At 38.7% G+C, this 22,928-nt stretch overlaps 1 protein-coding gene across 2 annotated transcripts in view; it reads right to left on the bottom strand.

Moving 5' to 3' along the window:
• Positions 1–21,547, bottom strand: part of dnah9 (dynein, axonemal, heavy chain 9) — a 137,078-nt gene extending 115,531 nt beyond the window's left edge. The window contains exons 1-21 of one of the 2 annotated variants that reach the window (XM_077625613.1): positions 21,200–21,547; positions 19,884–20,077; positions 19,655–19,804; positions 18,511–18,641; positions 17,897–18,108; positions 15,353–15,586; positions 15,072–15,239; positions 14,612–14,728; positions 14,401–14,548; positions 13,581–13,695; positions 12,565–12,633; positions 6,360–6,486; positions 6,123–6,269; positions 5,378–5,486; positions 4,868–5,109; positions 4,346–4,481; positions 4,000–4,196; positions 3,501–3,763; positions 3,250–3,411; positions 2,769–2,991; positions 2,461–2,627 (exon numbers count right to left, since the gene is read on the bottom strand). In XM_077625613.1, coding sequence (XP_077481739.1) covers positions 2,461–2,627; positions 2,769–2,991; positions 3,250–3,411; positions 3,501–3,763; positions 4,000–4,196; positions 4,346–4,481; positions 4,868–5,109; positions 5,378–5,486; positions 6,123–6,269; positions 6,360–6,486; positions 12,565–12,633; positions 13,581–13,695; positions 14,401–14,548; positions 14,612–14,728; positions 15,072–15,239; positions 15,353–15,586; positions 17,897–18,108; positions 18,511–18,641; positions 19,655–19,804; positions 19,884–20,077; positions 21,200–21,547 — 3,659 coding nt within the window. The remainder of the gene's footprint in view (positions 1–2,460; positions 2,628–2,768; positions 2,992–3,249; positions 3,412–3,500; positions 3,764–3,999; positions 4,197–4,345; positions 4,482–4,867; positions 5,110–5,377; positions 5,487–6,122; positions 6,270–6,359; positions 6,487–12,564; positions 12,634–13,580; positions 13,696–14,400; positions 14,549–14,611; positions 14,729–15,071; positions 15,240–15,352; positions 15,587–17,896; positions 18,109–18,510; positions 18,642–19,654; positions 19,805–19,883; positions 20,078–21,199) is intronic. The other variant, XM_077625614.1, reaches the window with a different exon arrangement.
• Between the last annotated feature and the right edge of the window lie 1,381 nt (positions 21,548–22,928).

Here is a 22,928-nt window from a genome sequence, read left to right as displayed (position 1 = left end):
GATTAAGTAGCAACAGCACAAGAGCCAAGCATAAGTTACTGATCCAAAGAGAAGTTGTAATAACTGTAAGTGCAGAAAGACCAACCTTGTTCACCGTCCGAATTGACAAGAAAAGCTGTGACTCAATTTTCTACACATGGAGACTATAATTGTGTAATTTAAAAAAAAGGCAGTTCACCTTTTCATTTGCTTATGCATAGCTCCATCATGTAAAGGAAACCATGGTTCCCTGTGCAACGAGCTAGAAAACGTTTCATTAGCTGTGAGCCTTCTACTTTCCTATAGATATTTTCTGGGTAAACAGCAAGAAGAGCATTTAACTCCTGACTATGTGGAGCAATCCATCATTTTAATGAGTGTTACTGTCAAACTGATGCTTTTATTATATATATTTATTTATTTATTTTAAATGCTGGGCATTGCACGAAAAGCTGGAATTTGGCAAGAGCCATAACTACAAGTTGAACTAATAACCAAACACCTAAGTCATCTGGTTCCTATGGAACTGAAAAAATGAAAAAGTAGGAGCGAAAATTGTTATAGGACCCATGATCAATAGTCCATAGTTACTATTTCAACACGCCAATTGACATCATCAACCCAAAAAGTTTATTAGAACATTATGTCATCAGACTTGCAACTGCATGTCACTTGGGTGAAGAGAGCGGCAGACCTGTCAACCGATCAACACCTGGTGATGAATTGGTTCTGATGGTGGGGGAAGATGCGGATTCCGCTCAGCAGACCTAAATGTTTTGTGAGGGTGTGCTGGGAACATCTGGCAGAGTCCCCTGTCAAAAGGAATTTCAACTCCTATCTCCAGCAGAGCTTCTCTCATGTCCGGAGAGATTGGGAGGAGGAGTTCAGCGAGGCCATGGAGAACAACTTCTAGATAGCTTCAAGTAAATTTTAGTTCACCATCTGACATCTCGGGAGGGAAAAGTGGTGCAACATCTACACTGTGCAAAGTGGGGATGGAGCACTGCTGACCTCGACTTGGAATGTAACGAAGACCTCCTCAACTCAACCACAACCAACACGACTTCCCATGAGGAAGCAGGGCCTTATATATTGGGGTAAAGTCACAGAGGTGGTTAAAAGCTCCTGGGTGGCAAGCCCCCGAGGATGGATGAGATCTCATTGGAGCGTCTAAAGCAGGGGCGCTCAAACTTTATTCCTCCAAGATCTATGTTTTAAGGAGTTAACCTTCCACAATCTATCTTTTTTACAGGCCACCGAAAAAGTTCAGCAATTATTTATGTTGATATACATTGCACTAGACTCTATCAAGATGTATGGGTGCGCTAGGGAACGGGGGTGAAAATCCACTCTTGATTCATGCTAAAGCTTAAAAGAGCCTAGCTAACAAAACCGACAGAAGATAGGGATTAAAATGCTATTGCTGTGCGATCTAACGATAGTTCCATGGCGATCTACCGGTAGATCATGATCTACCCCTGTTCTAAAACCTCTGGATGCTGTGGAGTTGTCTTGATTGACACGCCGCTCTCGAGCCGCATGCGGCTCCTGGCCTAAATGAATGCGGGTCTTTGCTTCTTATCACATTTTGTATATACTGTCCTTCTTTGCCTTGTTTCAGGTTTCTCTTATTTTTATTCTCTTAAAACAAACCCAAATTCATCAGGACCCATTAAAACAAATAGATTATATTTTAAAAATAATTTGGCAGGCAGCCCGGTGGAGCGAGTGGTTAGCGCGTCGACCTCACTGCTCTGGGGTCCTGGGTTCAAATCCAGGTCACGTCTACCTGTGTGGAGTTTGCATGTTGTGCGTGGTTTTGCTCCAGGTGCGCTGGTTTCCTCCCACATTCCAAAAACATGCATGGTAGGCTGATTGGACACTAAATTTCCCCTTGTGTGTCCGTCTCCTTGTGCCCTGCGATCGTCTGGCCACCGATTCAGGGTGTCCCCCACCTCTGGCCTGGAGATAACTGGTATTGGCTCCAGCACCCCCCGCAACCCTAATGAGGATAAAGCGGTTCAGAAAATGAGATGAAATAATTTGGCAGTTTGGATTTTTTATACTGCTTCTGACATAAGTTGTCGGTCTTTGACTATCACAGTTTAAAATCTGGTTTGCCACCCCTGTATTATTAACATAACATTCTGCCTGACATAGACCTTTAACACTTGTTGCTAAAACTCTTTCAGAATTGCATTTCAACTTTTAATAGTTGCTTGTAAGATTTTTTTTTCACAATCACTGGGGAAATATTGCAAAACTAGCTCAGCTGCTCACATATTTCTCAGGTGTCATGGAAGTTTGTCCAACCAGTCTGTGTCGTGTTTGGTATTTCAAAGGGGACTCTCCAAGTTTTGTTTGAGTTTGAAATAATGAAATGCTACTAACCTAGAAACGCATTTAACATTAAATCCTATCTTACGACATGTGTGCATTATCTATTTGGGCGCTTCATTTTGCCAAGGCAGTAATCCTTACCTGAAAGGCGCATTGTTGCAAAAATGCTCCCTGAATGTTTGTTGCTCTACGTCAAACGAAGCACACTTTCTTCGCAAACTCGCCAGCTCAATGGCTTGTAAAGGTGCCAGCTGCTGTTTGACGAACGCAGCCTTCTTTTTTACCTTGTTCCATTTCTCTGGCAACTCCTGAAAAAAGAGGACAACAAAGATGGATTGGCATGGAGAATGTCTGAAGTTTTAAGGGGAAAAAAGTATTTGCATTAAAACTAAAAGTAAAACATAGCACCATGTATGTCAATCCGGGATGACAAAATAGTGGGTCCTTACTTCGAACTGCTTGTGAACAACATCAGGGAGTTTCTGCTCATACTCATTTAGAAGAGCAATGCTTTGTTGAAGTGGGTCAAATATTGCATCTGTCATGTGCTGTCTTTCCTTGACAGACAGCAGGTGGCCCATAACACCTACAAGGGCTTCAGAGTCCCCTTCCTTTACTTGTTGGCCTAGGCCAGTTTCAGTGATGGTGATGAAAGTCTCAAGATCAGATAGACTGGACAACGGATTGAAGTACAATAAGCATTAAATGGTAATTCCATTAACATATAGATTAATGTACAAAACACAGAAAAAAATATAATAAGGCATCACAACCAATTATAAGGCTAGCATTGTAGACCATCAAAATGCTGTTCTTAATTGTCATGCAGTATATGGAATAGTGTTAGATTATGCCAAAAGACTGGAAATAGAAAGATCCCACAGCAAAGTATAATATTAATGTTGAATTATAAATATATTTGTATTGCACCTGTTGGTTACATGGTCGACAAGGTGCTGTTTGAACATGAAACTCCATTTATTGATGATGTTGAGGAGAGAAATCTTCATGCTGCGACCATTTGCAATCATCCATCGATGGAATACATGTACTGGCTCTAGACTCTGTACTTCTTCATATAGCTTCTCATATCTGAATTAAAGTGAAACCAAGCTTAAATCCACATTTGTTTTTGCAATCACAAATTATTTCTGAAAAGAGCACCGACAAAAAGCACTGACCTATCAACTTGTTGTTTAAAGTTATCTAGTGTTGGTGGCTTCTCTGAGATACAGTCTTCAGATCTAGCCTCTATCTCCTGATTTGTCAGAACTTTACCAAATCGGAGGAAACGGTGCAGGATTTCCTTCATGTCATCAACGTAAAGGTATCTATAGCTTTCCAATGAATTGCGGAACACGCAGCAGGTACTCATAACACTTTTCACGCGTTCCATGATGAGAACCCGCTTTTCTGCCAAGTCAGGCATATCTTCCATTTCATCCTGTGAATAAGAGTGTAATGTCCTTAGTTCATTGTCATTCTTTGCCACTGATGGTCAAAAATGCCCAATTTATTTGAACTGTTCAATTGAGTTCAAATGGATTAACCATATGGCTCTATCAGTGGAAGCCAAACAGTTCAGTCTTGAAAGAATGAGAAGCTTCTGCAATATCCTCGCTGATAGAGAACAATTATGAATCTGAACGATTGAAAAACATATGCATAATACTTAAATACCTGGTAGTGAGGAAAGGAACTGTCCTGGTAGAGGCGTGGCACAAATGAAGAGACTCTAAAAATATCATTGATGAGGCTCTCAAAGAGCTCAAACATATTTTGTCTATCTCCAAAATCCAATGAAGGTACAAACACCAAATCAGGAACTTTGAGATGCAGTTGGGTTTCAAAGAAGGGCACTGCTTCATCTTTATCTTCTGGGCCACAAACATAATAAATGCGATGCTTAGGTAATAAAATATGAACGATAAACTTTTATTTTCTGTATGTTGGCTCTGTATCAGATAATGGTTGCTGTAACTGATTTAAATAAAAGAAAATACAAAGAAAGTTCTATTTCTTTTACCTGTGTTGTCAAGGAAAAACTTCAGTGAACACTCTATGCAGTTATAGAATCCATCGATGACCATATCCTCAATGTATCCCACATATGCCTTCCATTCATCTGACGATGGCTCTGACATAAAAAGCTCCAGATTCCTCTGAGAATGGGAAATTGGAGTTAAATGGAATATACAAAATGTGCATCAGATTGTGAACAAATTTACAGTTTAATGGAGCAATGCTATTCCAGATTTATGTAAGAACTGTGCATTTTGTGACAAAAACACATAATAATGGCACAATTATTCTTCATGTCATCTTCAAAAAAGAAGGTAATAGATCTCTTCCATCTGGAAAATCTAAGATTCTAAAACGAAACCAATGATTTTTGCCATAAAGCCCATTGCGTTAGTCTAATGTGCCAACTATATTATTGCAACAATAAATTGAAAAGTCAAATAACTGTTGGATTATGCCTATATATTATATTGTTTCAGAAGACCACCATGAGTACACCCTAAACAGAAAATTTCATTTTAATTACCTTCACAAGGAAATGAATCTTTTCTCCAGATGATCTTATCATAGAATAAAAACGTGTCCGCCTTTCGATTCGATCATCCAGACTCAGTAAAGTGTCTTTTTTCCTATCTTTTCTGTCATACAATGGGCTTTCCCAGGACTTCATACAGTTCTGAATCTCCTCCACATTGTCTTTAGTCCTCTGGAGTCGACTCTCTAGGTCACATACAGAATCCCGCAACTCCTGAATATTTTGCCAAATACCTAAAAATGGGATGACAATTACTTTGCTTTACTCTTTGAGTAAACAAGCTGTTAAATATATTAGTTTACACAGTAATAGTGTGGTAGGAAAACAAATATGTCAAACAGTCCAACGCTTTGGAACTGTAAAACGTGAATTTTCTGCCATTAAAATGGGGGCCACGAACAACTACAAGTAAATATAATCCCCCCACGTTCTCTTTTCGCGGTGGTAGTGTAAACATCGCGCAGTATGTTTTCTCAATTAGTTGAGACCGACCGCCCTCACCTTGGCTGCTCCAGCTTAGGCACTCTTCCGCTTTTTGTAGCTGGGTGTCAATAACCTCGAGCTGCCTCCCGACCAGTGGATTCTCCACATTGAGCACTGACTGAATAACCTAAAATTCATGGTATATGGCATGACAAAAATATATGATTTCAAACTGCTCAATAAAAATATTGACAAAGCAACACATAAAGATAATTCATAGAATTTTACTTGTACAGGGCCCTCCCTACAAGTATATCCAACCCCCCCCAAAAAACTTCCATATGGAATTGCATCAACACCAAACTATAAGTGTACATATACAACAATAAGACGTCGCAAGGGGTTTTGACGTACACCTTTGCATCCTTTAGTTTGTTGATGCTGCTGCCATTTATTGATGCACTGCAGCCATGATTCCATCATTACTTGTTCATCCTATCAAAATGTTTAAAATATCTGGAAAAACATAGAGGCCAATGATTGAATTACTTTCTAGGATGAACATCTGACAATCAGACGTTTTTTTTTTGCATCATCTAGTTTATGTATCAGATTCTGGGTGGCAGAATCTAATTGGTTCTAATGGCGGACTGGGATAGTGACATAAGGCAAGAGGGCTATTCTGAACTGGTCTCCAGCCAATTGCAGGGCAAAAAGAAACAAACATTACACCATCCATTCTCCCTTTATGACCAAAAACAAAAAAATAAATTTTAATGATGAGAATCACTCAAGTCCGAGTTTAATTAAAATGTATAAGGACCTTGTTGTATCGTCCAGCCGTGATTTCCAGGCTTGCCACCATCTGCCACAACTGCCATCTGGTAGAATAAATCTGGACTGCAGTTTCAGGAATAGCTTCATTTTGACTACTCTCAAGGTACTTGACTTCCCTCAGCATGGATGCAAGCTTAAATGGAGAGGAACAATTTAAAGAACATTTGTAGGCTTATTGTTACACACAGTGTCATGTGTTTACATTTCAAGTAAGAAACAAAACCTGTGCGCTGAAATTGACTGAAATCAAACGTGAGGATATGTCTCTGCAGATTAGGTGTAGACTAAGGTGATGTTGGGAACTACTGTAAACAGTCCTTGTCCATGTCTCATAGAGTGTGGCATAGTATCTGTAATAGAAAACAAAAAAGAATGTACTATACTTTAGGCATATAAATAAACATGATTCATATAAAACATTACCATGAGCATAATGTACCATCAGGGGTTAATAATGTTTCACATTCCCATTACAATAACCACAACAGTGAAAATGGTTTGGGAGATGTTGCATAAATTAGAGGGGTGCATGGTGCAGCTGGAGGTTGTTTGAGGATAAATACAGACCAATCTGAAAGACGGAGGGGACAGACAATATGTGAGGCCCGTGTATGGTTATATCAATCTGTAAATAGCAACTATTATGATGAGTACTTCTGCGCACACTGTGTGCTCCTTATTGGATTTCTGCCGTGAGCTTCATTTCCTGATAGCGACTCTGCAGACACGGAGACAATCCAACGATTTAGTAATGGTCATAAATCATGCAACTTTTTGTCAGTGCAGGTAATGAGTGAGGAAGCTCATCCTGATCATGACTGGAATGTCTATAATAATGATGGCAATGATCTATGGCAGCAACTGTTGTAACAAACTGAGAAATCTAATAAGAGTTTTACAATGTATGCATGGATGATCACCTCAATTCCGCTAACAATAATCTTTGTATTCATTCTTTCCGTTCATCTTTTGAGCCACTTATTCTAAGAAGGGTTGTGGGGGTGCTGAAGCCTATCCCAGACACCAACAGGCAGTAGGCGGACTACACCCTGAATCGGTTCCCAGCCAATCACAAAACATAATGAGACAAATAACCATGCATGCACACACTCATAACTGGAAATAATTGGGCGTATCCAATAATCCTACCTACCTGATTTTTGGATGTGGGAGGAAACCAAAGTGCCCAGAGAAAACCCACGCACACACGTAGATTTTGCAAACGCTACACTGGAAGTCGTGAACTGTGAGGTAATTCGGAGCTTATGACTCAGGAAACATACTTTTATTTTGCCAGACTAGGATAAAGTGTCATTGCACATTCACTCAGTGGGTAGCAGTGGCGCATTCTCTGTCAGAGTTTGCATAGGGAGTTATGCAGAGGTGGACAGTACTTAGAATTTTATAGAAAAATACTGTGTTTTAGTTGGGGGGGTCGCGTTTAATTCTGCTTGGGTAGGGCGTAACAGAAACTAATTGAGAAGCAGTGATTTACAATAAATATCTAACAGGATTAAACAATAACCGGGCTGCCCGGTGGCGCGAGTGGTTAGCGCGTCGGCCTCAGAGCTCTGGGGTCCTGAGTTCAAATCCAGGTCACGTCCACCTGTGTGGCGTTTGCATGTTCTCCCCGGGCCTACGTGGGTTTCCTCCGGGTACTGTGGTTTCCTCCCACATTCCAAAAACATGCATGGTAGGCTGATTGGACCCTCTAAATTGCCCCTAGGTATGAGTGTGAGAGTGCATGGTTGCCCTGCGATTGGCTGGCAACCAATCGAGGGTGTCCCCCGCCTCTGGCCCAGAGTTAGCTGGGATAGGCTCCAGCACCCCCATGACCCTAATGAGGATAAAGTGGTTAATAAAATGAGATGAGATGAGATTAAACAATAGTACCTGATGCGAGAAGCATGAAGTCAAAATGACAATTGCTACTATAAACTAGTGAGAAATTATTCTGTTAATTTGAACTATAGTTGAACTTATTTGCTCAACATGACTCAAGGCATCCTGAGAGAGAGGCTTGTTGATGCCAAGTTGCCGCACAAGATCCCTGACCACGGCTGCATAAATTCCAGTTACTGAACAACACAGCCACGTGAATTCCAGCTTCTGATAAACATTTCATATCAAGGTCATTTGCTATTGCATGGGCTCCAAATGCTCTAAATTTGCGGTAACGTAACACACATTCCCTTTTGTGGTAATATGAAAAGATGTTTGGGTGGTGATCTGCCTCCTACTAGCTGACTGAAGGTAAGTGAAAGACAGTGAGAGGTAAGCGACCTGTATCCATAACAGCAGAATGCCAAATTACAAGATTCCGTAACTATCACTTATTTAGGTCTTTTGCTGAGTAAACGCAGCTTATGGAGAAGCACCACCAATTTCGTCACATGCAGTTTCTGGGTGTGATGACAAGTAGGCTTTTTTGTGGTTGATAATGACGACAGGGCCTATGTCCGATTATTATTATTATTATACCAGAGTTGTGAATTTGCATCATACCACTCACCACTATTTAAAAACATGTCACAAGCAAAGTTCCAGATTCCAGAATAAATGTGCTGAAGTGCAAGACTGCTCTGTTGTTTTCCTTCAACAAAACCACCTAGATTAGCAAGTTGTGCCAGCGACACTTAATCAATCTGCCTTGGCATGTTTTCAACTTAAGTTATCTTGCTTCTCGTTTACCATACCAACAAGCATCCTAGAATTGTATTCGTTTTCATTGGAAATGTGCTAAACTGTTCCTAGAATTTTGAGGATTCTATGTTATTATGCTATCATTTTGCATTATGAGAATTTGCATATTGCTGGGACCATAGTGCAAGGCCATATTATCATGATGTGGCCCAAATATACCCTGGCATATTTTTGTTAGTTTGGTCTAAAATTGCTATTTAAATTATGATAAGGAATTTTGATATTTTTGTATTTGAAGGGAAGGAGTTATGTCAGTCTGTGTGGGATTGGGACTGTAGCAATTACTGTACGGTCAAGTCGCAGAAACAAAGTCAGTTCTAAGCCAATCCATCATGAATGTTACTGCAATGGTAAAGCCTTCAGACAAAACAAACTATAAATGGCCATTGTAAAGGTGAAATGTATCTAAGCGAGGGCAATAAAGGAACAGAGCACCTCTTTCCTTCCTTTACTGTCGCTTCATAATTCAAAGTAGCAAAGGCCCCCCTCAATGAAATGATTTATCTTCCAGGTTTTGATGTTAAACGTGGTATAAAAGGCGATTTCTCACTTGGCATCAGTGAGTGTCGACAGGGCATGTGAGATTATGAGACCCCTGTGAGATCATCTCCAGAACAGTGCCACAGTAATGAGCTCATCAATCAACATCAATCATGCCTGGAGCTGCATGTTTCTATTGCATTGCACCTGGTCTGCTTCATAAAATAGCTACATCCCATGCATTTAGCAAATGGGGCTATTATATTATAGTTGCCCAAAACCAGGTGTCTTCCTAGCCATTACTACATCATATACTAGCAAAAATATAAAGAGTCTTGAGTTCCGAAGCGTAACATGTACTGTATACATTTGTAACAGTTACATCATGTATGAGTTATTCAATTAACACAGAGTATCCATGATGCATGCATCATGACCGGATGTTTCGTCGAAAGACGTTTGGTAGAACAGACGTTTAGTAGAACGGACGTTTGGTGGCCGGGTTCGCTCGCTGTCAAATTATGACAGAGAGTTTACTGTTGACTTTTCGATATTAGATATTTAGATATTAAACTCTCTCTCTCTCTCTTATGATTATAATTTTGATAGCTGGTTTCAACAGCAACAACCCGGCAACCAAACGTCCGTTCTACCAAACGTCCGGTCGACCAAACGTCCGGTCGACCAAACGTCCGGGGACCAAACGTCTTTCGACCAAACGTCCGGGGACCAAACATCTTTCGACCAAGCATTCGGGGACCAAACGTCCGGGGATCAAACGTCTTTCGACAAAACTTCCGAGTACCTGCATACATACTGCCCTAGACCAAGAACCAGTGTGCCACTGTTCCAGGAGGAGAGCTACAACCTATCACAGCTGTTCTTGAGAGAGAGCAGGAAACAGGCCCTATCCTGGAAAGGTCACCAGTCAATCCAAGGGCACATAGAATATTTCACATTTACTCCTATTGATAATTTAGGATCTGTTGAGACCATAATAAGGACAAGAAGTAGACGGATGGATGGATTGTTAGATAACATAGTTTAAACATTATTATGCTCGATTCGCATGGGATTTGTATAATCTGTGGATCTTTGATATAGTATTGCCAATCGCAATCCAACATTGGTTTAAATTGAGGTGCATTTGCACATGATAAAAAAAGCCTGTGAATAAGTCACTTTTACGGACTTTATTGCGGAGTCCTTTTTGATTTAGATTTTTTTTTTGCTGACTCTGTGGTTAACACTCCTGAAGGTTGCTGTGGACTGTCTCCTTGTAATCTGATAGGTGGCAGTAGTGTATGTACCTTGCCTGCCAACAGTTCGCAAGACTGCATATTTGATTTAGGAGGGATACACAAGACAGTCAATTACAAGAGATTGAAAGAAAAAAGTACGTGGAAACAAAAGAAAACGAGTGAAATTTACAGCCGTATTGTTAGTTATGACCTCCTAATTTAAATATGTGAAATTCATCATGCTTTTCTGGCACCGTACCTGGAGCCTTTAAAACACATTTGATTTGATCCTTTCAACAAAAAGAATGAGAAAAAAAAACTCAACAAACTCAGCAACCCCAATAGTTTTTGCCATTTTAGGCCAGAGACAAATCAGGTATAACGAAAATTAATAATAACTATCTACCTAATGGTGTAGTGGTTCACCTGGCTGACTTTAGTGCGCACAAATATGGGATAAATTACCGCTCGGTGGCAGAATTATTGTGAGGGTGGGTGGTTGTTTGTCACTCTGTGTGCGATCAGTCTAAGGTGTAGTCTGCCTTTCACCTGAAGTCAGCTGGGATAGCTCCAGCAACCCTTACCAGGATACGTGGTACGGATGATAAAAAGATGAATGATATCGCAAAAGGATCGGAGCACAACATGACCTCTACCAATCTGTTTTAACTTCTTCAAGAAGCGGGTAGAGTAAAGCAGCAATGTACTACACTTGCAGGAATGACTAATGAATCTGTTAGCAAATTTGCAATGATACTTTAGCAATACTATTGCTGACTGAACTCGGTGCCAGATTTGACACCGTTAATCGCAACTAACTGCGAGATATTCAGTAAAATTATATTGGTGCCTCTGATGGTCATTTTGAGAAAAATAAAAAAAATACCTCGACATACGAGCACCCCGACATACGAGCATTTCGAGATACGAGTAAAATTTCGAGCAAATAATTATCTCTAGATACGAGACAAATTTCGAGATACGAGAAAGCCAGGTGGCCAAGATATGAGAGGCTGTTTATGATTTTAGTGTATTTTTTGCCGCATCTCTTTTGTGTATAACATATATCTACGAGCACTGGGCGGAGCGTGGCATTTTTTCAGTGTTTTTTTCCGTCACTCAGCGCGAATGACAGAGCGATCGCTAATACGAGCAGTATATATTACTTCTCGTTGGCTGCTCATAAGAACATCAGGGGCACTGGCTCTCTCCCCGCAACTCCCTCGTGTAATGTCTCTGGTCGCAACTCCCTCTTTGTAATGTCTCTGCGAGCACTGGGCGGAGCGTTGCATTTTTTCAGTGTTTTTTTTTCCTTCTCCTTAGCCTCTTAGCTCCCGTTGGCGGAGCGATCGCTAATACAAGACTACTTCTCGTTGGCAAGTGGTCGTGCGTTATCGTATTGTGAGGACATTTGTGTGCATCATTTTCGGAATATTTTGAAGGGAATGCAAAAGCAAACAGCCCATCGATAGTGAAAATATATATGTATGTATATATATATATATATATATATATATATATATATATATATATATGTGTATATATGTATATATATATGTGTGTGTATATATATATATATATATATATATATATATATGTATATATAATAGAAAATTGTGGTAAATATTCAAGACCAGAAAGACATTTTATAACAGCGGTTTTACCAGAGAGTAGAATATTGTTCCTATTTTTTTTCAGCTGACCATTAGAAGTAGGCCTTATGAGAGCTGCTAAAAAATTGTTACTTTAGATTTATATTCAAGAAATGACAATAAACATAACTAGCTGAACAATGCTTTCTAGTTAGACACATTTTCTTGCCAAAAAATCCTTGCCAGTGAATTCGTGACAGGATCATCTTTCTCTCTCTCTCTCTCTAAACTTTGTTCATGATAATAGAACACTCAGAAATAACTAAAAAAACATAATTGCTACTGTTTAAGCTAAATATACATATATTTATGGGGACATTTCATGCACTATAGACAGAAAAGGTGTTCCAACCTGTCAGTCAGTTGCATCAGCTCCTCATACTTCTGGATGACCCAAACTCCTTGTGCAGAATCCAGGCACCTGGGAGATAAATAGTTTTCCCCCTAAATATTATTGAATTTGAGTCTTGTAGGATTTAAAATGTAACATAAATCTTGCAGTATACACTGTACGTTGGATGCAATTTTTAGGGGAGACAGGTTATTAAGCCTTCAATGCAAAACCATAACATCTTAATGAGATTTCCTTTCTTAAATCTACCACATTTTCACCTCTATAAAGCGCACTGGATCATGCACACCTTCAATAGATGTCCTATTTTAAAACAGTTTCCCTATATAAGGCGCGTTCAAAGACTGGTACGGATTTACACTCTGCATTCACTAGATGGAGATGCGAATGTCATACAATGTGTAACCAATATTGATTCATGTATTAGGCGCGCCTGATAATTATACCCACTGTCGTCTTTTGAGAGAATATAAGTGCGGAAAATACAGTAGTCAAATAATTCTCTGAGAGTTAAGAATTATTTAACAGTGGTAACCCTGAAATGCAATATAAATTTAAACCTCCCCCCTTATATAATATATAGTATCATAATAGTTTAAACGCAATACAATTGTTTTCAATGATATTATCAAGGCAAATCATGGAAAAGATTTTTCCTCAAAATGCTTCCATGGAATATGGAATAAAATTGATATGTTGCTTGATATTAGTGGCTGAAGCTTTTCTGAAAACAATATACATTGTGTAAAACGTGATTCTATTTAATTGTATGCAAAATGTTATATAAAATTGTGTTTAAAGTTTATTTTCAACATGAAGTATACAATTTAATTGCTTGAATAAGTCTGTTGAACTTATTTTCATTCATTCATTTTCCAAATTGCTTCTTCTCGCAAGTGTTGCAGCGATCTCATTTTCTAAATCTATTTTATTATTTAAATATAATATACAAATCCAAATAAGTGAGTTGTATTAGCAAAAATAATTGTTTTTTGTGTTTAATTAAAGTGACTCACTGATTGGAAAGTTGTCTGAATTTGGAAAACGGCGACTGAATCCGCTGCTGCAGCTCTTGGGCCCATCTCAGCCCTCCAGCTACAATTGGCATATTCATATTCACTGGAGCAGAACCTGTGATGAATTACATTTCTATTACACACTTACTGGTACCATATATTTGGTGACCGAGCACAATTGTTGTGGATTATAAATTAAAAGTATGCATTATTCTTCCAAATTAAGGCCAGAGAGGAGGTTAACAGCATACATGTTACCTGAATGTGCCCATAAATTCCTTTTATTGGCTATACATATATTCTGTAGTATGTGAGAGGAAATGATTGTTGGGGCATCACTATAGGACTAATTAAGTTGCACCTATTAAGGGTTTAAATTGAATTAGCTAACCTTTGAGAAGTATTTCTGAACTCGTAAATCCTTTCAATTTCAGAAAATAGAATAATTTATATATATATATATATATATATATATATATATATATATATATATATATATAAAATAGATATTTGTTATGTTTCACTCTTGGCTGAAGAAAATCCACAGAAATCAAAATCCTTTAAATTTTAAAACAAAAGACACAGACACAGACACACAAACACAGACAATTTAATCAATACTGTTGAGCATAAGCCAATAAAATACATTTTTGTTGGAACTCTTTAAATAAAGTATCAAAATATATCCACTCAGTCACATTTCTCATCTTAGGTCACATGTTAAGAGGATCCAATACCATTTTTTGCTAAATATGCCATTTTAGGGGCGTAGTACATATTGACTTTTTGTTTGGCTTTTTAGATGTTTCGACAAACTTACCCAGCTCATTTGCCATCATATGTTCATGGTAAAGCAGTTTGCATCTGTCGAGATCCTTCTCAAAAGTGCCTACCAGGCGAGGATATCTGTCGAAAACATCTTGTGACACGAAAGGACGTTCCAACAACCGCCCAAACATATCCAGAACCTGCAGACAAAAGACAATCCCATGAATGTGCATTTGATATTTTGCAGAGTGAAGTCCAAATACCTTGAAGGCTTGCTCCAATCCTGAAATGTCGTCCAAGGCCTGACAGATGATGGCTCCCAGTCGCCTTTCTGTGTCACCCACAATCAATTGGAAATGCCACACATCTCTCTCAAACTCCTGCAGGCAAGAAGGCACAGCTAAGCCCAAAGCCAAGGCACCACTCAGAAGTGAAGTTTTACACTGAGCCTACATGCACAAGCATATTCCGTTTCACATCTCAGTAACTCAGGTGCCCCTGAAAATAATTGCCAAACAGGTATTACTCGCAGACTAAATTGCTCATCCCCCCCATTACTAATGAACAGCTTGGTGAGCAACTAGATGACATTGGGGCCCTAAATGTAGGTTCTGAAGTACTATGCCTCATCTGTGCTGTGAAGTGTTCAGGGTTGAAATTGCTTGCAGAGTTCAAACATCAAAAGCTGAAACAAAACAAGGGAAGGCAAAAAATGTCACTTACTTTGTTGTTGAGGTCTAAACAGTTATAAGGCTTTTCTGTTAAAATCTTGAAATGGTCGACAAACTCTTTGTGGAGTAATTTGAGCTGTTGGCTCAGTGCTCGACCTCGAATACCTCCAATCTCCAATTTCTCAAGCTTCAAGAGGTCCACTGATGACTGAAGTATGTCCTAAACAAAATTATTCAAATTTAAAAAAACAATCCCATAAGAACTTTATGTTTTAAGGTTACAATTTACTTGGAATTGCTTTAAAAATATTTTCAACATATTACCACGCTCACCTCAATGGACTTGACTCTCTTGACAAAACTATCGAGTCTAAAGAAGACCAAAGTGGGGGAAAAATCCCAAGGCGTCACCGTTCTCCCAGTCCGTTGGTACTGACCAAGATTGGCTCGTCTGTCCGCAAAGATGCCCCTGAAGAATTCAAATATCTCCAAGCTTGTTTTAACTTTCAGTAGACTCTCTGAAACCTCTCCTTTGAGAAGTTCCTCCGGTGTCAAAAAACTTATAGCCTGTATTGGGGAGAGAGAGAGAAACAGTTTAGTTAATCCAGGTGGGCCATTTCAATAGGATACATCTTATAATACTGATTAAAATACATCATATTACATCCCTAAGTGAATCCCACCAGGATATGGGAGATGCTGGCAACCTTGGTTTCCAGTTGGCTCAATAAATAAATTTAAGACGGTCAATTTGACATTTAATTTGGCGAAACTCCATTGATGATTTGCCAAATGTTGATGTAAGATTATATCAGTTTTTGTGAATATAAAAGCATTGTTCTCATACAAATTGTGAATAGCTGACATGTCAGCATAAACACTCAACTGTCTGACTGAATAATCAATCTTAGTCTTGTGATTGGGTTGACATGTCAGCACAAACACTCAACTGTCGGACACTGATCAATTACTTTTTGCCCTGCAAATGACTGAAACGTATCTGTTCAAAGTCCTGCTGACAACTGTCAGTTTTGCCTGTATTTAAGACTCACTCACTGGTCATTCGGTGAGAGCTACAAGGACAACAGACTGTGAGCAATCATGCTGTTTGAGCTCTCCCCATTTCTGCAGTCCGGTAATAAACCTATTTCCTTTAAATTGGTCTCACTCTTTCTTAACCTGCTCCTTAAGTTGTTTTTCCGATCTATCCGTTGACACTAGGGTTGAAACTATTAATTGATGTGGATTTATATTTTTTTGTTAAGCTCAATTGAATCTAAGTCAATCAAAATGCAAAACGCTATAATTGAAATATGTCATTTTGTTAAGTATTTTTTTTAATTACAAAAATGGTTCGTTAACAAAATTGACGTGCGCATTCAGGGTCGGTCATTGTTATGAGCAGAGTGGTCAACGAAAATGAGACAAAAATGCAATTATATCACCAGTTTTGTAGACTATTGTCCTTCATCTCCACGTCAGTTTAGTGGCGTTGATTATCTGCTTCGCGGTGGACTTTGCCGATGGGACATTGGCTGCCCCATCGCATCAGTAAAGTGTCACTATGTTCAGTCTAAAATGGCGCAATATTATTGTTATTCACTTAAACAAATTTCTTATGCTGGTATTATTGGTAAATTTCCACCATCAATTTCCAATCATCCAGAAGCTGATTGTGTTGGAGCTGATTGTGTTCAGAGTTTTCATAATTTTGTAGTAAATCTATCAAAAGCCCTTGATCAGAATTGTGAAAGAACATTGTATAGTTGTCCAAAGAATGGGAAATGTATTAACATCATGAAATATTTGCCACCCCTCAAATCATTTCTGCCCTCTTTCTCCACCTCATAAATATGTTTTTATGAGTGTAAGGCACAATAGTTTTAAATGACTACAAGGAACAACCACAATAATAAGCATATTAAATCACACCTCACTCACTGCCCATGCAAACTATGCCATAGCATTGTTTTTTTTTTTGTACACAGTGTCCACCGTGTATTCGGGTGTTTTGGGGCCATTTAATATTCTCAAAGGGGCTGCCTGAGATAAGACATTCAAGTGGTTGTCTATCATTATTTTTAAAGCTAGAGTAAAAACAAGGGAGGAGGGAATTAAAGAAGCACAACAAATCGTTGAAATTGCCTTAAAAGTAGTGTTTAAAAGAAATACTGCACGGACGTTTTAATGAGGCTTTTATCGTAAGCAACTCCTGGGAGAAAATACTCTGAACTTGTTTTAATGGACTAATAATGTAGCAGTCCTTTAGCACAGGTTACCAATTTTCTGACAGGTTTTTATTCCAGAAACAGCCTTTGTCACAGAAAAATGAATGAATGAATGGACGGATGGATTAGATTAGATTTAACTCTATTCATCCCTTACTTGGGAAATTCAATTTGTTGCAGTAGCCAGGTGAAAACAGACATAGAATGGATGGATGGGTGGGTGTTTTGGATGGATGGATGGATGGATGGATGGATGGATGGATGGATGGATGGATGGATGGATGGATGGATGGATGGATGGATGGATGGATGGATGGATGGATGGATGGATGGATGGATGATGGATCGATGGAGGGAGGGTGGGAGGTAAGGAGGCATCAATGGATGGATGGGTGGATGGACAGAGGGACGGATGGATGGACTAATGGAGGGATGGACGGACGAATGGATGGATGTGATGGACGGACAGACGGATGGATGAATAGATGAATGGATTGGATTGGATAACTTTATTCATCCCGTATTCGGGAAATTTCATTGTGACAGTAGCAAGAAAGGCATAATGAATAAATCAATAAAAGCATACATACATAAATGTCGACTGAATACTGAAAGCCATCAAAAAGTGAAGCGGAACCCTACGACTGACCTGCTCTATAAGGAGGTTGCAGATCTCTTGCAGTAGAACAATGAGTCGTGCTGGAGTGTTGTAGTGTTCAGAGTTTGCCCACACGAGACATACTGTGTGCATCATGGGGCCAAGCTGACTTTTGATATCAGAAAACTCCCTATTCTCTATGCCTTCCAACAGGTGCTGCAGTGGCGTCAAGAAGATGCAGATATCCATTGCCTCTTCCAAAGCTGTCAAGAATAAAATGGTCACTTTTAGACACTTTTTCCCATGAGAAATTGATTGAGATTACCGTCAATATATGTAAAGTAAAATCTTGTAAAAAGTTCGGTCACATCTGAAGAGTGTTATGATTTCAAAAGGGCATTGAACTATATGTATGTATTTGGATCAGGGGCTAAATAATATTGTCCATGAGGAAATTACACAGAGGTTATTTGTTTGTACATTCCAAAGAGTATTGGTGTGATTTAAAATTTTAAGAAAAATTATAAGCCCTTATTTGAACTAAATCAAAGTGATAAAAGATAAATGTCAAGCTTGTTAAAACTGCAGTGGGGCTTGAATATTTTTGAAAACAACTGCATTTGACTAAATCCAGTCAGAACTTGAATTACAGAATCTGTAATTACCTGCAGAGACTTCCCCTCGAATGTTTTTAAAAGCAGGGGAATAGCTACTCTCGATAGCATCAAGCAGTTTCTCCATTTTCTTCCCATTGTGCGATGTTAACTGTGAGTAAATACATTCCAAATCAGCATATCTAGAGAGAGAAAGTAAATGGAGAACACAAAAGGTCATAGTGGTCCGACTTGAATAGCTTCTTGAAGTCTGACAAATTACAAATGATTAGAAAAGGTCTTTCATGAAAAATTATTTGTAACAATGTCAGCATTTGAATTACCCAATTCCTGTTTATTTGGTAACTGATAATAGGCGCAATACTATAGGTATTGCTTTATGTATGTCCATATTTTCTTGCTAAACTGGACACATATGTTGACTACTACTTATTTATTATTATTATTTATTGATTATTCATCTGTTTGTTTGTTTTTATTTGTTCACTTCCCTAGGTATTTATGTTGTTGACTACTTATTACGTTGACTATTTATTATTTATTTATTTATTATTATTATTTATTGATTATTTATCTGTCTGTTTGTTGTTATTTGTGCACTATGTGGTGAAGCTTTAAATCTCATACTTTTATAATGACAATAAAAGCATTCAATTCAATACATTTGTTGAGTCAATGATGATGACAAAGCCTATGTCCAATTATTATTAGGATATAATATTTAATACTAGTAATTTTCAAAAATAATGAAAAAATGACTGTTTCCGAATGAAATAAAATCATGGCATATGGAAGCATAAATAAACATTAAAGTGAAAATATAAATGATCAGATTTGTAATAAGAAAAAATAAATATGTATCTAGCAAAAACCAAAAATTGGCTAACCAAAAATAGACAGTTTGGTCACCTTGTACTATAGCTATGGCATTGTAGTGTGTGTTTAATTAATAAAATATTAATTAAAAACACTGTCTTATATTTTTCAAAGCAGCCCGAAAGACAATTATATATTAATTCATTTATTCATTTTCCAGGTTCCGGTTAAGTTCCCAGGGTGCTGGAGCCTATCTCAACCAACTACAGGCACCAGGTGGGGGGCAACCTGAATTTTTGGCCCTATGACAAAACATTGCAAGATGTTTGTCATATGTTGCCAGTGGATATTTAGTTTCTGTAGTAACAGAGCTGCTGACCTGTTCTTCCAGAAGAGCAGTTCTGTGTGTGGTGTTGGGTTTTTGCCTTTAAACAAAGACTCAGCCGAGTCTTTTATCAGCATTGCATGTATCTGATGGCTCCACTCAATCACTGTTGACTCCAAAGAGTGAATGATGCTCTTTTCTCTCCTGAGAAATTTCACAGGTTTGGATATAACCCCAGTGGGGAAGGGAAGGATTAACATAAATTTCAGTTTTGTTGAGTTACCTGTGGTTTGTTTCCAAGGCATGTTCCATGCTCTCAAATCCAGCACAAAGGGGGAGCAGTGTCTTGCCTTGGAGTTGGCCAGACATTACAAAGATGTTGCTTTTAATGAAGTGGATGAGGTGCGTGACATCTTGGGACACCACCAGAGGCCATTTAGTTTGGTTCTTGCTGTTAGACCACAGTGGGGCCACAACCTACGTATATCAGGCAAAAAAAAACAAAAGACTGATAAGTACTGGAGATGAAACTATTATGAATTTGCAGCATTTGGTTTCAAGGAACCTTAAATGAGTGCCAAATCTCAAGAAACTGCACAAAAAACATCACTTTCAGTTTTTCTTGATTGACACAGTTTAAGTCACATTACGGTTCTGGAATATACATTCATTTTATAATTTATGTTGATATCTAGCTATAAGAATTCTCTCCATTAAAAAGACAGCTAATCAAGTTGTGATTGCAGTTTTTTGCGTGTGTTTGTATATATACATGGGCGGCCCGGCGGTTGAGTGGTTAGCCCGTCGGCCTCACAGTGGGAGACCTGGGTTCAAATCCAGGTCGGACCACCAGTGTGGAGCTTGCGTGTTGTCCCCGGGCCTACGTGGGTTTTCTCTGGGTACTCCGGTTTCCTCCCACATTCCAAACACATGCATGGTAGGCTGATTGGACACTCTAAATTACCCCTAGGTATGAGCGTGAATGGTTGTTTGTCTCCTTGTGCCCTGCGATTGGCTGGCCACCAAATAAGGGTGTCCCTCGCCTCTGGCCCGAAGTCAGCTGGGATAGGCCCCAGCACCCCCCACGACACGATAAAGCGGTTCAGAAAATGAGATGAGATGAGATATATATTGTTACCCAAATCTTTTGTAGAATCAACCAATCAAAAAACAATTTTAAAAAGTAAACAATTAACTGAGATTCATTTTCTTTTTAACCAAAGTAAACAGTAGCACAGAGGTGTAAAAAAATGTGATGTCAAATTTAGTGTAAAAAGAAAAAAACTTCAATAAGCTCATGATGGGTTTTTACATATCTCCTTGCCCAAAAATGCAATCGATAAATCAATCATTTGGGGTTCTCAAACATCTGGTACGAAAAAGCCATTTTAAAAATAAAGCACAGATAGATACCTGAACTGTATCAAGTAGTTTACTTAAAAACACAACTTGGTTACATCACAACATTGTAGAAAGATTAGATTTAATTAGATTTGGATTCAGATTAGGCAGGCAGATGGACAGACGAACATATAGAAAATGTGATTACAAGTTTGTTCCCATGGACATATTTAACACACGTTTTTACTATTGTCTTACCTCCTTAATCAGAGAAGAAAATTGATCTAGTGTCTTGTATGACAAGTCACCACAGATCAAATTATCCTCCATGTGATTCGTAGTCAAAGTTGTTTTTCTTCGTTTTAAAAAGTACAAAGCTTTGTTTTTTAAGTCAAATGTGAAGGTGGCACTGGGTTTCAGCAGTCCTGCCGGGGACACGCATACTACCAAAGTACTTAAGTATGATTTGTCCATAAAGTCCAACAAAATCTGCAAGTTTTCTTCGCATGACAGACATTTTTGCCAGTGGTCAGCTTTAACATTAAGAGCCCTAAGCACATATTTGCATATAAAGTCTAGTCTTTTGTCCTCAGCAGGTGACTCCATGTCTTTTGCTGGGTCAAAACCGCATGAGCAGGAAGGATACTAATTGTGTGTTGCAGCTTTCATAGAAACACAGTGTTTGCATTAATGAGGCCGTTGCTATGGGGCTGAAAAAGAAAACCACCCCCCTCTCCATGTCCTTGCACCTTCTGACTGCTACTAGTATCTTAAGGACTTTTGTTTGAACTTTATTGGAATAGGCAAGTCACATATAGTATGTGATGGGCATGTCACACACATGGAATATGTGTACTAATAAATCTTTCTGTGATTTGATTAATTTTACGCCAGTATAATCAGCTTCTAAATCAGAGGTGGCCAAGTCCGGTCCTAGGGAGCCCCTATCCGGTCTGTTTTCCATATCTCCCTCCACCAACGCACCTGAATCAAATAATCTGTATCGGTATCAAGCTTCTGGACAGCTTGCTGATGAGTTGATCATTTGATTCAGGTGTGGTAGAGGAGGCAGATATGGAAAACAGACTGGATAGGGGCTATCAAGGACCAGACTTGGCCACCCCTGGTCTAACAGATCACAATGTTTGAATATTTTTTCATCCATGCATTCAGTAACTGACAGGAAGCACTGTGTGCAAAATTAAGTTGATGAATTTCAGGTAGGGGGCCAACATTAATAGCAGGAACAAATGATTATTTGGAGCAGAGTTTGTTGAGGGTTGCTCCCTGTTGATTTGCATTATGAATGAAATCCTTTCTTGTTCAAATTAATGATTGAATTGATGTAAGGCGTGCTGGGAAAGGAATCACTTTAAATCAACAGTACACCACTATGAGTTTGTTAACCATGTGAAGAAAGAAAACATTAAGTTTGTGTTTTTTTAATGAGTTACTCTGTTTATTTGAATGCTTTCAGGGACAGTGGTGAGATAGTGTTTTGAACACCTTTTGTAATGCTTAAACTTGAAATATATTCTATATGTTTCAAACCATTTGGTTCAGTGGCTTTATGTGGAAAAAGAAAAAAAAATAGTAAATGAGTCAAGGGGGCTGGAAGCATTCATTCATTATTCCTATATACCACACATCCTCATAAGGGTTGTGGGGGTTTCTGCAGGCAGATGATGACCAATCACACTTGTAATCACCCTGACACCAGCAGGAATTGAGCCCAAGCCTGCCTGCACCAAAGTCAGGTGAGTGAACTACTACAACATCAGGTGGCCTTGGTGAGCATTTCTTCTTTTTTTGGGTTCGAGGGGGGGTAAGTAATTGACAATGGATTTTTCTTTTGTGGAGATATTTTGAGTCAATAACACTGGAAAGTTTTGAGTATAGCATGTATTTTAGGCCATGCCGTTGTATTTCAATTGTAATAAATGTAAAAAAAAGATGACTGTTTGTCTTTTGTCAGCAGTGTTCCTTT

Source organism: Stigmatopora argus, chromosome 18 (genome assembly GCF_051989625.1).
Source record: "Stigmatopora argus isolate UIUO_Sarg chromosome 18, RoL_Sarg_1.0, whole genome shotgun sequence".
NCBI classification, from domain to species: Eukaryota; Metazoa; Chordata; class Actinopteri; order Syngnathiformes; family Syngnathidae; genus Stigmatopora; species Stigmatopora argus.
The sequence above is the reverse complement of the archived record's forward strand: the minus strand, read 5'-3'. Positions and strand labels throughout refer to the sequence as shown.